This window comes from Hakea prostrata, chromosome 4, assembly GCF_041222555.1.
Source record: "Hakea prostrata isolate BN-2017 chromosome 4, UWA_Hpros_2, whole genome shotgun sequence".
Classification (NCBI taxonomy): domain Eukaryota; kingdom Viridiplantae; phylum Streptophyta; class Magnoliopsida; order Proteales; family Proteaceae; genus Hakea; species Hakea prostrata.
In genome coordinates this window covers 40,478,716-40,494,127 of record NC_142603.1, presented here as the reverse complement: position 1 = coordinate 40,494,127, position 15,412 = coordinate 40,478,716, and the positions used below count along the sequence as shown (strand labels likewise).

At 39.6% G+C, this 15,412-nt stretch overlaps 1 protein-coding gene and 1 pseudogene across 4 annotated transcripts in view; one reads left to right on the top strand and one right to left on the bottom strand.

Annotated features, from left to right (window-relative positions):
* The window catches only part of LOC149018881 (putative DNA helicase MCM9), a 32,648-nt gene that overhangs the window by 1,857 nt on the left and 15,379 nt on the right, over positions 1-15,412 (top strand). For 3 of the 4 annotated variants that reach the window (XM_089153009.1, XM_089153010.1, XM_089153007.1), the window contains one exon: positions 2,244-2,300. In XM_089153009.1, coding sequence (XP_089009135.1) covers positions 2,280-2,300 — 21 coding nt within the window. In that variant the 5' untranslated portion in view covers positions 2,244-2,279. Of the gene's footprint in view, positions 1-1,326; positions 2,301-15,412 lie in introns of those variants that run through there. The other variant, XM_089153008.1, reaches the window with a different exon arrangement.
* Positions 12,842-14,760, bottom strand: LOC149018882 (pentatricopeptide repeat-containing protein At3g14730 pseudogene; annotated as a pseudogene).

Sequence of the window (15,412 nt, the reverse complement as noted above, 5' to 3'; positions counted from 1 at the left end):
CCCAATTACAGACCATCCTTTGAAGTTGCAGAATTTTCCTGCACTTCTTTATAAAAACCTAAAACCATATCTTTAAAAGCCATATATCTCCTCAATCCTTAGCCCAAAGCCTAAACTAGGCACATAACATAAACCCTTCTAGGAGACTAGGACTAGCAGCCTTCACACCCCCTCTAGCTTTGGCCGCCATCCCTACCCTAATCCTAACCCCTAGGATTTCAGAAACCCTAAAAGTACAAAAACCTAGTTTACAAAAATTCTACAATGACTGTCCTCTTGAAAACAGAAACTTTCATTTAGAATTCAGATCAATTCCTGAGCTGGCTGAAGCCTAATTCTTAACCCAATTAACTCTAGACCTACCCTATACTTAGGAGTTGAGATTCCATTCAGCTTTCCCGCAGGTGGTTTCCTACTGGTGTTTTGAATAAAGATTTTGCTGCTGTTCAATATTTACTAGGGCTGGACAGCAAATATTCAAACCCTAATTGACTTATAGTGAGGATACTTGAAGAGATTAATTGCGATCCACTAATTCCAGACCTAGACAGCTGGGTTACAAGCCTAGAATTGCTGATGTCCTTCGAGATTTGACCCCAAACAACAAGGAATTGAACCTACTTTGCCTTCTGCTTTCTTAGAAAAGATCCTGCTACTGGACCTGTAATCCAGGGTTATGTCACCCCCCCCTCCGAAAATAATAATAATAATAATAATAATAATAATAGAGAGGAACACACACAAGGGTGCCTGGTGGGGTGGTTGTGGGTGATTGGGGGCGGTTCCTAATCAGTTAAAATCCCAAGAGGGTCGCTCCATTTTGTAAAAGGTCCTTTAACTAGGATCCATTCCCTTTTAGTAATTGGACAGTCTGGTTTCTTTGTAGTTTCAAGTGCTCATGTTCTAAACAGCCAAATCTGTGTAGATTCCTATTATACAATTACTTACATATATGTTTCAAGCACAAAATAATCAAACTTCAGGTTTAAAATTTACAATTACCAATCAAGCCCAATTTGACATTTACAATTCATCTTATACCAAATCAGAATGCTTTTTAAGTATCAACCAACCCTTGAACCATCCAGTCCCATCCCATTTACCAAGCGATCTTGAAACCAGCGCTTGGAACCTTCTCATTTAATAATAGGATGGTTCTATTCCGGAGCCAAATTGACGCCTTTATACAATTTATGAAATTGGAGCTGGGCCAGGGATCACGACCTGAATTTCAGGTCACCAGGAACGAATTTTTACCCCACCTAAGTGACCACAGGTTCAAAATGAAAAGAGGGGGGGGGGGGTGGGGGAGATGGACTTCAAACAATAGATCCCTGGTCAGGTGCTTCAGGTCCACAGCTGAAGGTTCATCTGGTTATCTTTCTAGATGAAGCAAAGGATCTCCTTGCATCATTGTTTTCAAGGTGATCCTAGGTGATGGAGGGCAACGAAAACCAATGCGACACCAAGCAAGGCAACAAGGCAACACCAAATTGCCTTGACCCAAAAATGGGCCAAGGCGACAAGGAAACTTTGACAACCTTGCCTTGCATAACATACACTTCCATTTGCATTTCATCATCTTAATAGCCCCTTTTAAAAACCTCTGTTGTCTGGCTTTGAAAGCCATTTGGCTGTCCCGCAAATCAATCAAAATAATCTAAATCAAACGTATTAGAGGGGGAGTTGGGGGTTGCCCCGATCAATAATAGGCTTTGAAAGAGTTGTTTAAGGTTGCATGGATGTATTCTATGTCTCCTAGGGATGTCCCAATTCGGGGTGGTATATTTCTATTGAAGGACCTGAGAGAGCTAAGAGCAGGCCTAGAATGATTGTTGAAGAATGGTGAAGCAGGACATTCATACTCTAGATATTGTACCAAGTTACAACTTCGGATAGAGCCTATTGAAGGGCGAGGATCCATGTAGCAGAACCCATTTAGCTGAGATTATCTTCAGTTGCTGGGCTACGTTTCTTTCCTTTTACTATCTATCGTCTTCAATTTACTTCCATCTTTCATTTGTGATATTCTTTTATCATTTGTTAGAACTTAGTTTTCCCTAACTTGATTTATCTGATCCCATTAAGTTGGGGGAAAGGCTGAGTTTGTTGTTTTGTTCATGTTTGTGATAACATGTTGATGGTTAACTGTTCATATCTAATTGTTGAATACTCCATGCAAGGATATCGCATTTATGCATTTACTGTTTCTGTCATACTGATTAATAATTCATGATTTTCAGGTGTTTTTTAAGATAGTGGGAGCAACACTTTCAGGAATGTCGATTGATCCAAAATCGGTTAGTCATTGTCTATTAATGGTTTCATGCTTTTGCTGGTATAGTGCATTTGCATGGTCACCACACATTCTCAGCACTGTCTAATCATATACAGTAGGAATGACCTTTAACAAACTGTCCAATGCTGTTTCTTTTAATATTAAAAAGAGAAGACAGAAGAGGTAAACTTACCATTATTAAAACTTATGGTTCTCAAAGACATATACATTTTTCTTGGTCTCTGACTAATAACATTTCAGCTCCTACCCCATCTTCTATGTATCTGTTTCCAAAACCCAGTGATGCAGCCTCAAGTGAATGAGGGCCAAAAAACTAAGGTCAAATAGATGATCTGCATGATTACTAGGGTTGACACAACCTTTGGCCGAGGCTGTTAGGATTTGTAAGGCTTCTTGGATGGGAGTACCAGTTGTGGCTTAGGGTGTAGGTCTACGGTTTAAGAACTCTGAACTGAATTGTTCTTAATTTCAAATTTCAGGTTAGGATTAGGGTTTGGATGGTTTTGGGATCAAGGTTTTTGGGGTTTGGAGGGGGAAAACAGGGCTGGGGTTCGAGTGGTGAGGGGAATGGAGGGAATATGGATCTAGAAGGGGAAATTCTGATGGTGGGTCTGTGATATATAGAAATTAGGGTTTGGGGATACGGAAAATGGGGTTTGGGGGAAGAAAAGGAAGGCAGAAGGGATTAGAAAGTAAAAACAGGAGTGTAAGATGGTAGAAGATGATTGGGATGAAGTGAATGGTTACTTACCAAATATGGAGGGGATTACATGGAGATGGATGGATGGAGTGAAGGCAAACCAGCAGTCTGCCGAAGGATAATTCCTTCAGTGTGAAACCATTGATGCTCGACACCATGGAACAACATATCGCCGAAACGCCAGAAATCGGCGCTATTGAGAAACCAGGGGGCAAAACGACATATGCGAGATATCTCTGAGAAATCGGTGCTATCTCACCTGTTTATTGCCGAACTGGCAATATTTAATGATTTATCGCCGGAATATCGCTGGCAATCCTCAAAAAATGGTCGAACTTACGAATAATTGGCTATAATCACCGTCGAACAGAAAAATACTTCTCTTTTGATCTTGCCGTCGCACGTGTTGAGCTTGTTGTTGATCTGAAACTAAACTTTCTGCCTTTCCGGTGATGGCAAAGAACAACCTTCTGAAATTAAAAGTGACGAACAGAAGAAGATGGAGAAGAAGATGAATTATTAAATTTATTTTGATATTTTTTGAGTTACGTTTTTGGAATTTGAACCACATGTCCACACACGTGGCTCTTATATAACCATGGAATTGTTTTAAAAAAAAACAAAAAACAAAAAACCTAAACGTGAACATGAGTATAAATTTTGACTAATTGAGTTATCGAATATTATTTTATATATATATTTTAAACCTGATGCTTGACGTTTTGCAGAAACTGTCAGTTATTAAAACTTTACTTTAACCTGTCGGTTATTAAAACTCACATATATTTGTTTTGATAGCGAACTTGGGGCGAAATATCGCCAAAATCTCAGCAATATTTTGCCCTTTCGCCCGGTTCACTGGGTAGCGAACCGGGCAAACCGGGCGAAATTTCGTTCCTTGCTCAACACCTTGATCTGTCCTTGCAACAAAACTCTCAATAATTTTATTCATCAAATATGCTTTTGTTATAAGCACAGGCTGTGTATTTATAACATTTAATGACGACTCCAAATAGAATTCAAATAGGAGTTCTAACCTAAATAGGACTTGTACTTTAATTAGCACATCTACTTCTAACCTTAGAACACTTTTATCACAACCTAGATATACTTGAATAATAAGTTTAAAACATAATTGAACTCCTTACAGTACTTAACAGCAAAACAGACTATAAATAGGACTCTTACTTATCTCAACCTTGACTGATTCAAATAATAATTTAAGAACAGATTTGCACTCCTAATAAACTCCTAATTATAGTTATGCCCAGCTGGGCTTGAATAGGACTGCCAAAACTACTAAAGTACCCCTGATTTTGAGCTATGCTTCTTATGCTACTGGGCAGCAAGCCAGGACCTTCTTCCGGCCTTAGAACTCTTCTTGGGTTTGTTTTCTTGACCTGCATCAACTTTTCCCATCAAAAAATCGGTCAAACTTGGTAGTATTTTCTCTTTTTTGGTTGGGGGTGGGGGGGGGGGGGGGCATGTGTGTAGAGTGGCTTGGACTAGTCCTAGACAAAACTCAGGCAATGTACGAACAATAGGAATGAAGTCTTCAACTGTAGGAGCTTTCTCTTCAAAGAACCATGGTGGCATGACAAATTCAGTATGCTCATGCTCAAGATCAGCAGCCATGCTTCTGGGGCATTCTCCATAGCTTTTGTTGGTATGGTTATCTTGATCATGTTTCCATGGACAGCTGTTTACCATCTCTTGCCTTTTTTCCCTTTTGTTTCACTGGGTTAACCTGCCTTGGTTTGATCTTGCCTACTTTGATTCCTCCAAGAAGCTCTTCGAGATCAAGGGCATGGTGGGTGTCATACAGAGTAGGGTTGGGTGGTGGGTTCCTCCTGTGGTTTGGAACTTGGTTATTGTATCTCCTCTGGTCATATCCACCAACAAAGTAGGCCGTAATGTGCTCTTCTAAGGTGTGTGGTGTATGATGATGGGGGTTCTCTCTGTGGCCTTTCTTCCCCTTCATACCTGTCATATATTGGGTTCTCATGCCTGGATTCTCTAGTGTGATCATTTCTCTCTCTTTTTTCCTTGTAACTACCCATAGAAATTCCAGTGTAGGCATCTTAGCATCTTCCCTATGCCTGGGGTTTCCACTAGTCTCTCCACGAGGGGGAATGACTATTTGGGAATTCTTCTTTCGAGTGGCGTTGCTCTATCTAAAGATTCTGAAAAATCCTAGCTGTCAGACCTTGTACTTGTGTTGAAACATCTACTAGGGTCTTCTGCATGTTCTTTCAAGCTCTGGTTACTACTGACTCATCTATGGCTCTGATACCAGTATACCACTCTGATGACCCTCAAGTTATCGGCGCCAAGAAACCAAGATCAAATAAATGATTAGCGAGGTTACTAGGGTTCACAGAGCCTTCGGCCAAGACTGTTAGGATTTTTATGCTTTTTCGGATGGGAGTACCAGGTTTGGCTTAGGGTGTAGGACTAGGTTCTAAGAAATCTGAATTAAATTGTTCTTAATTCCATATTCCAGGTTAAGGTTAGGGTTAGGGTTTGGAGGGTTATGCGGATCAAGATTTATAGGGTTTGGAGGGAGAAAATAGGGCTTGGGTTGGGATCGAGTCGTGATGGGAGTGGACACAATGGAGGGAATGTCGATCTAGGAGGAGGGGAGAATTGAAAAATCGGAGCAAGTTTGGAGAGCCAGATGTCTTCATGCTTCTCTAGTCCTCTCCAGCTGTTCCTTCTTTGGCTGAATAGTCCCCCTCACTATGTTTCTCTACTTTTGTGTATTTTTTTCTTCTTAGTGCTGTCACTTTTCTTCATCTTTCATTTCTTTCCTTTTAATATACCAGGGTAAAAGCAAGATGAGGGATTTGACACTTGTCTTTGAAATTAATGGCAGAGTCCTTCGGGTAGTTAGCAAAAAGGGGTTGTACAATCAGCTGATCACTTTCAATGATATCATTTAATATGTGCCATGTCTGCCTGAATCAGCCAATTCTCCAGAAATTACACTGGACCAATGTTTGTAGCTTTGCTGCAGCAAACTTGATTTTTCTGACCTCTGCCTACTTCTCACATCTCTTGCCATTTCTTCTTCCAGCATATTGCTTCACTTCCTAAAAGGCCAAGGAAATCAAGATTGAACAATTCCATCAGTCAATTAAAGAAAACTTCCTAAAGAAACAAAGTAAAAGAACTGCGAAACTAAACTGAAGATACTAGCACCCACTATACCGCAATAAAGTAATAGCAGACACTAAAAAAATTTAGATAAATCACTAATAAATCAAGCTATGTAAAGGAGAAAAGCATTAAAAATAACTATATTTCCTAAAGTTATCAACTGGTTACATTCTAATGGTGGGAAGTGTGTTTCTTTGTCTTTGGGGGTTGGGCGAAAGTTAGGGTTTTTGCAAGAATCAAGGTTAATGGGGTTGGCTGAGGCTGAAAGGGGGATCAAGTGAAGGGACAATATAAGCTTTGATGTGGGATCTTGTTGAAAGGGAATTGTGGAGGTCAGTAGGGGCCTTTGATGTGGTTAAAATATTGTGGGAAACTGATGGTTGCTTGCACAGTTTTGTGGTGATTGTTCTCAAGGAATAAATTTCGGTCAAAACCAAAGTTTCAACCTGGGGAAAGTGCAAAATTTTCTGGCTTCAACCGAAATTTTGGTTGAAATATTTGCTTTATTTCCTGTAGTTTTGAACTTCAGTTTCAAGCCTCATATAGACTCAAAATGATTTGGATTCGTGCATACTACCTATTTCAAGCATAGCAAACACAATGGAACTACTAATTTTCCTACTAGTTAACCAAGAAAACCATTGGAAAGGTAACATTCAAGTATATAGTATATATGAGAAGAACCGAGAATAATACTGAGTACGAGTCTGCTTTATTCTGTCTCCCTCTTCCCCATGCACCTCATACAAATGACAATACACATCCCATGATGTTTGCTCCATATAGTTATTGACGTAGTTGGCAACTGCAGCTTTATATGTGGCCTCATCTACATGCCTATGATGTCTTGATGGTGAGAAATGGGAATATCCAGATAAAGAACTGGCGCAACTGCATATGGAAGGGTTGGTGGTGGTTGTGGTATAGAGTGGATGATCTGCTTAACAAATGAAGAAACAATCTGGTTGTCAGTAGGGGCAGGGATGCCATAAGCTCCATAATAACAGTAAGATTCCAGTGGCTAACTCTGATAGGTGATAGTGGGAGGAACTCCATAAGCTCCATAACCATAAGGCTCCACTGGTGGCTAACTCTGAGTCTGATAACCATGTGAGACACCATAAGGTCTATAACCATAAGCTTCATATCATATGAGGACTCTGCGAGCCTATGCCATCCGGATCCTCTAGAGGTGGAGTCTCTGTTATCATCTATGCTAGTCAATCTCATAAAGCCCATCAAGGTCTCCGCATCAGCCGAATGGTAAGATCCATATGATGGCATGTCCTTTGTGCCATATTCATGTTGTCTGACCTTCCCCTTCCTTGAATATGTCAACGGATTTTTTTTGCCTTGAGATGCAGCTCCGCTATGGTTGGAATCCTATTTCTCGCGTGGGTAAATTGACTCTCGCCTGTGAATCTCGATGGTCGTCCTCCCCCTCCATGACTCTCACGTACTGCTAATGTTGTTGGTGGTGGTGGTCTGTCCTTAGGATCAGTTGAATCCTGATCATAAGGTCCAACACGTACATTTGCAAACAGAGTATACTTTCCCAAAAATTTGTATGAAAAATTTCTATCAAAGACGAACAAAAAAGAGGGGAGCAAGTACATTTGCAAGTGCATATGGTATAAAAAAAAAGTATCTATCATGCCTCAATAATCTTGTGAATTATACCAACCAATGGATTTCTTACTCGTTAAAGGTCAAGACGGTGAGAACCACCAATTTGTTTAAATCTTAGAGCAAATTGCATTGGCACCCAAAAATGGTGGTCTTAAAGCATTGAAACCCCATTTTATGTCTAAAAAACATAGAGACCCTAAAAGTGAATTTTTATTAGATATATTTATTCAATTTGTCACTGAAAATTTTTCAGACATTGTTTATTATACGGATATTTTTGAAAATAAACAGTGATTTAACTGTTTTCACTGACAAATTGGACAAATATATCCAATGAAAATCCAATTTTAAGGTCTCTATGCTTTTTAAGCATAAAGTGGGGTGTCAGTGCTTTTAAGGCATCTATTTTGGGATGTTAGTGCAATTTGCTCTAAATCTTATCTTAAAAGACAAAATGGTCATTTTATGGACAACAACTTTGGCTTGGAACTCCTTGAGATCCTCTGTTACAAGCAAAAGTTGCTTAATGATGCAAATGTAGTTCTTCCTTGTTCGTCCCACTCTCGGCTTCTCCTCAGATCTGAATTGCATAACAGAATCCCATTGGCCTGTCCACTCATTGCCCACCACCTGTCCCACTTATTCCACATATTTGCATATATGTAATTACCTCTTTATTTCCTTTATTTAGATTATTGTAACTGCTGGGCTAACCAACCTGCAGCATGCCTAGCACCACAATTGTAGACTCATGAAACCAGTGGCCTATCAAGTATCAACTCCACCCCCTCCCCTTGAGTTTCACCTCATCCTTAAGGTGGAAATCAGGAAACTAGTGATTCATCTCGGGTAGTCCTGATGTAACACCCAAATTGAGGGATAGTCTTGAGGATAATTTAGGTTTAATCCAGTAGTAAATTAGGGCTCAAAAACACCCTGCAATTAGGTTTTCTAAAGCACTTCAGGGGTGAACAAAAACTGATTAGGGCTACTTACACCCTGCGGTTAGGGGATTTTAACTTCTATACTCTGTTGTTAGGGACTTCTAGGCGCGTTACAATGTCACTTTCCTTAAGACGTAATTCGCCCTCACATCAAGGTGCTATAAGGTACTGCGAACCGTCTCCCAGGATACAAAGAAGCCCAACTTGATGTTGTATCTCCCAAGTTTTGCTAAGCCCAAACAAAACTCAAGAACAGAGAAGACTTCGGAATTTTTCGTATCTTCTGCTATTAAGAAACTAGAGGCTATTTATAGGCATTGAGGTGCCTCTACTGAACAGTTCATGACTTTGTTCGTAAGGGTGCACCTCTCTGTAGGGATGCAAATGCCTGCGTTCAGATATGAGCCGTCGGATCGTTCGGCCGCACGATCTAACGGTCCAGATTGAACCATTGAATAGGCATTTATGGATCTACTTCCATCGCCCTAAGTGCGTGCGCCAGAAAGCAAAAAATGCCCACTGCCCATGCCGCGCGTGAGCGCTTGGACGGTACACCGTCCTCGCTCTTACACTGCACACCCATTGGCGTGTCTTATTATTATAAGTCAAAGTTAATAGGCAGTTCCTATTAATTAACTTGGATTCCAACATCTCGGTTTCCAATGTGGGACTATATAAAAAACACTTTCCTAAAATAAATAAAGGAAAGTCTTCCGCACTTATAAATCCGAAAAAATGAAACATATATTATTTTATTACATTAAAAATAATACAACAAAATTTTGGTGAAATTCGCCAATTCCCTAGGTTCGCCAATGAACCTACGAATTTTGGCGAAACTTCGCACCCTGAGTATGTGGACATTTCACAACCCAAACTTGCCCGTATATTCGGAGCTAGTGAGACCTGAACATTCATCGACCAAAATCGACCAAGCAATGGACCACCTGAACAGTACGCAGCAACATTAAGAATTTTGTTCCGAAACTCATCTTCCAGCATTAAAAACACTCCAAAATTTCAAAGGAATGATAGGAACAGTAAACTAAGACTACCTAGCATAGATTAGGCACCAACAATGGACAAAAATCAATACTTTCTAATTTAGTAAAAATCATAGTTTTTGAAGAAAAATCATAGTTTTTGAAGGAACAAGCTATGAATTCAAGAGGAAAACTAGAGATGATAAGATCTCATTCTAGTAGATCATAAACAATAGATTTGGCATGATTCTAACATGAAAACAGATCTAACATGCTAGAGAAAATAACTCAAAGGAGTGATCATGGCTTCATGAAGAATTAAAGAGAAACATAGCTATGATCTAGTATGAAGGTTATTGGAATGAATGGAGATTCATTCCCAACCTCGAATATTGTAAAAGAGGTGTTTGCAAGTATGCAATACCTTCTTCATGATCATAGAACAGAGATTAGATAATACAAGAGTGAATCAATAGTATGAATGAGAGATTACTAACCTTAGATTGAAAAACAATTGATGAAAACCTTGAAAACTTGCAAGTAGATCTCCTTCAATCACAAGAGAGGTTTTGAGAGGGGTTTTCCATGTCCACTAGGGATTTTAGAACAAAAGGTGACTCAGTAACACGAACTTCTATTAAATAGAGCACCAAAAGACCTAAACAACAGATTCTCTAAGATTTGTCCCTGTTGGTCGATTGGGCCATCGACCAAGCATGTCAGCAAGGCCTAAACAGGGAAATAAAGGCCTAAACATAATCCAAATCCAATGGGCTTCTCCCAACTCAACATATGACTTACCTAGTATAGAGGAATGCCTTCAAATCATGTCCAACTATGCTTTAAGTCCATCAACTAATCTCATCTTCATCAAGGTGCAGTTTCATTTCGAAATCTGACAAATCTTCCAAGTATGGAACCCCAACATCAACTTCCACTGAGATGGCCCATAGTTGACTTCTTCCTTTACTTCGGGTCTTCGGACCTGCAACAACAGGATTTTCGGGTCAAGGTTAGGGTTAGGTTAGGGCTGGATTTCACACATGCTTCTCGCCATCTCGGTTCAATATCCTTTCCTATCTAGAGTCAAGGTCTCCTTCTGGGACTATGCTAACTCTTAACCCTATTAGTCATCCACATATAATGGGTGGGAAGCTCTCGTGTCCCCATATGCTTTTCGCATTCTTGGGCGCCCACCAACCAAATATTGCTGCCATGGGTCACTCAGCATCAATACCCGCTGATAGGGTGATGATATGACAATGTTTCTAACTAAACACTTTTAGACATCCTAGGCATGATATCCAGTAATCTTGAAAAGTGCCAAGGGGCGTCATAGGACTGTGTCCCATACCACCTCCATTGATGTCCCAAGACAGAAACACCTAAATGGCATTCCCAATTCATAATCACAACTTAAGCATTCACATTACAATATAATTCCAAACACATCATCATATCCTAATACATTCTCATTCCAAACATTCACATATCTCACAAATATGCATAAAATCATTACTAACAATATTTTGAAATTACTGAGGCTTAGCAATCATGTTTAAGTTCTAAAAACAACAATATATAACATCCATTCAAGTCCTATTATAAATATGAATATAACTAAGGTTATATGTAAGTGAATGTCCTCACCTTGTTGTTGACTTGAAACGTTTGAAGAGTAGACCAAAAGATGGATCTCTTCCCACCAAAGGTCATTTTAGGCCCTCACCATGATCTTTTAGAGCCACCGATTGAGTCAAATCACCCCTCTGAATTGGAGTATCTAAAAGCCTCTTGTATACTTGGCCATGCCAACTCAAGTGATTTTATCAAACCTTATCTTGAAACAAGGCTATTTCCAAACCAGCTCTATTATGGGCATTTCTTAATTATCTTTTCTGGTTTTACGACTTTTTTACCCCTACCTCTAGCATACTTAGCTTACTGATGATGCCTAACTGCGTAACTTAACACTATGTCATACATCATTGCTGCCTGCAAAATTTCCCTTCATGAAGAGGAAGCATATATGCTTTGGATGTTCTTGAATCTGTTTTGACTTTCGGCATCAGCACAATTACACGGTAGAGCTGAAAATGAACTCTTTTCAATTCAAATGTCCCTAACAAATGCAGGTTACAGTGATTGCTAGAAAGATAATCTATTGTATGCGTTAACATGGTAGAGATATAGTCGATTGTAGATAATCTATTGTATGCGTTAACATGGTAGAGATATAGTCGATTGTACGCATAGGGATTGCTCGAAGCACCTAATATTAGAACAATGGTAATCTAAATAACTATTTCTGGTGAATGATTGAATTGAATTTTCTTTATAAGTAGATGACTATTATCACCTTTCTTCAAGTAAGTTAATCGAATCCATGTCTAATTCAATGGTCAACTGACAAGCTTTTCTGTAAATTACATCTCGGCCATATTATTGTCATCATCCAGAAGATGTTCAAGTTCATCTCTAGCCTAAAAACACAAAGATGCTAGATGAATGGAGAAAAAAAAATAAAGGAAATGTATTTCCTTAGAAAGCTCCTCAATAAAATAAAAGATTAAAATACATCCAAAAAGAAGACCTTATAGCCCACATCTCTAACGAATATTTACTTATTCAGTAGAGGATCAAATTAGAGGATGCAATAACAGTTTTAGTTAATTTGTATGGGCATATTGGAAAACTAACAGCTCCAATACTCTGCTGATCTCTCTACTTGATTAATGAGATATTGTTAGCTTCCTTGTAACTACAATATTGAACTTTAGATGACTTCAAGAGTGCACTTTTGCACCCACGATATGAGATGCATTTCAAGATACATTCTTCAGAATTTGCAACATCAAATATCAAAAGAATAAACAAAAGATTAAATCCCCAGGCACACTGAGGAGTGTGCTTGAGTGATGGGCTGAGCCAGTCCTGAAGTTCAGAGGTGCACACCATGAACTTTGAATTGCCCTGTGCCTGAGTTGCATGCCTCATTGACCATTAATTTCACTGGTCAAATCAATTCCAAGGAAAATTTGGTTGATCACATAAGATGAGAAGTTAAAAAAAAAACTAATTTAGAACCTATATTCATATTGAAGAATGAAATAGTTTAGAGTAATATTTATGCATGCATAGCATTTGGTACATATCCAGACTCATGTAGATGCTCATACAATCTTCCCAATTCCTCATAAATACAATCACATTCAGCATGGGTTCGATCTGCTGTCACAAACACATGCACACCACTCCTTAGCTCAACCCAGCTGCATCCCGGTGTCTTCCTGACATTTCTTTCTCTCATCCTGTCTCTAATGTCTGATACCTCCTCATACCAGCCTATGGTTCCATAGATATTGGACATCAACACATAGCTCCCGTAGTGCTCTGGCTCCAGCTCTAACAACTGTTGCAACACGAACTCAGCCAGTTTTTTGTTGCCATGGAGCCTACACGAAGCTAGAAATGCCCTCCAGACTACTGGGTTGGGTTCAATTGGCATCCCCAAGTCCAACTCATAAGCTTCATTGAGCCGCCCAGCTCGACCCAACATGTCAACCACACTGGCATAATGTTCAACGGTAGGAACTACGCCATGATGCTCCTCCATGTGAGCTAGGATATTGCATCCTTCATCTACTAGGCCTGCATGACTGCATGCAGACAAGACAGAAATGAAGGAGACTTCGTCTGGCTTCACACGGGACTCATCCATGTGAAGGAATACATTTAAAGCTTCATCACCAAACCCATGCAGGCCATAACCCATGATCATGATGTTCCATGATGCAACATCCCTCTTCTTCATCTTGTTAAAAGACACACAGGCATCCCTCAAGCTCCCACATTTCGTGTACATGTCTAGGACTGTATTGTCAATGTACACATAAAAAATGTCCTCACCATAGTTATCTTTTGTCAGCCCATTAACGATCATGTACCCATGAATCTCCCGACCACGCATTAGTGCAGCCAAATTGGAGCAAGCAGGAAGGACAAAAGTGATTGTGATGGTATCTGGCCGAACCCCAGCTTTTTGCATCTTGTCAAAAAGCCAGAGGGTCTTATCATGATCATCACACTGCTCATGAACTGAAATGATCGAGTTCCAGGAGAATACATCCCTCTCAACCATTGTCTCAAAAACTAGAAGTGCTTTTGAAATGCATTCACATTGTCCATACATGTCAATCAATGAGTTTTCCACTACAATCTCTAATTCACCACCAATTTTCACTGCATATCCTTGACCAACTCTCCCATTGTCAAGATCACCAATCATGGCAAATACTGATAATATCCCAGTGAGTGTGAAATTACTGTGCATAAACCCCTCTTTCCCCATCCTCTCAAAAACTTGCAAAGCCAAGTTGACCTCCCCAATCTGAGAATACCCAATTAACATTGAATTCCATAACACAACATCTCTTTCAGTCAATTCTTCGAACAGTTGTTGTGCTTCTTGAACGAAATTAAAGACATTGATCAGGGCACTGGAAACAAAATCATTGCTTTCTAGTCCAACCTTGAATAAGTTACAATGAATCTTCTTTACTTCCACAACCTCCGAGAGGTTAGAACAAGCCTTGATGAGACAAGGGAATGTTTACTTGTGAGGGACTACACCTTCCAGCCTCATTCTCTCATAAAATTCAAATGCACTTCGAGAATGCCCATTAGTAACGAACCCAGAAATGATGGCATTCCAAGCAAAGATATTCTAATCATGGGCCCCATTAAAGATGGAAAGTGCATCATCCAGTTGATTGCATTTGGAATACATATTAATCAAGCTAGTGACAGAGAAGGGGGAGCTTAGCAAACCGGTTACAACTAAACATGAATGGATTTCTTTTCCTTTAGTAAGGTTATTGTTGAGGGCACAGGATTGAAGGTAGGTAACGTAACGGCTTAGATTTGAGGGAGATTCCTTTCCCGCTAACATGGCTGTTGAAAAAGAAAAGTTACGTAGGCGAGGAGCTTTCTTAGCTAACCTACTGGGAAGGAGGATGAAGATCATTATTGGCATAATGCCAAACTGAATCACTTTCAGGAGAAGAAAATGGGTGCCTTTTCAGATCTCTAATTCAAATAGGCCCTTGAATAAAGTCCAAATTCTTTCTCTAACCACCTGATGTACCTGAGAACGATCTCTGGTTCTGCTTCTGATTCAAACAAGAGAAGCAGAAATCTGTTGGGATTTGTCTCTCTAACTCGGCTTCCCAAGTCACACCAATGTTGTTTCCTCACAAGTTCAGAAACCCTGGATCGATTAAACCCATTCGAGTCAAGACTTTTTTCGCTCGAGTTTGAATAACAGAATCTTCTTGGAATAGTGGGAAGACAATCGAGCAAAGAAGCTCTAACTATAAAAGCTTTAGCTATAGAATATTTAGAATGATAACGAAATGAGAAACTCATGGAATGCCAAATGAAGGTGAAATCTAAATGGAAAAGGAACACAGAAGACACAAACGTCAGACCTAAGATTTCCAAGCTAGTCAGGAGAGGCTCTATTTAACAAATCAACACAAAGCCCAAGTACCTACAAGGTGTAACTCACCTGAAAACCGAAGATTTTCCAACTCAGATTTCGTTAGGCATGTTATAGGGACTGAGATTGCAGCAAGAATCTTCCAAAAGCCTTTTCAACCTCCAATGAATTCCAACTCCAACAAACATCAAATCCTTC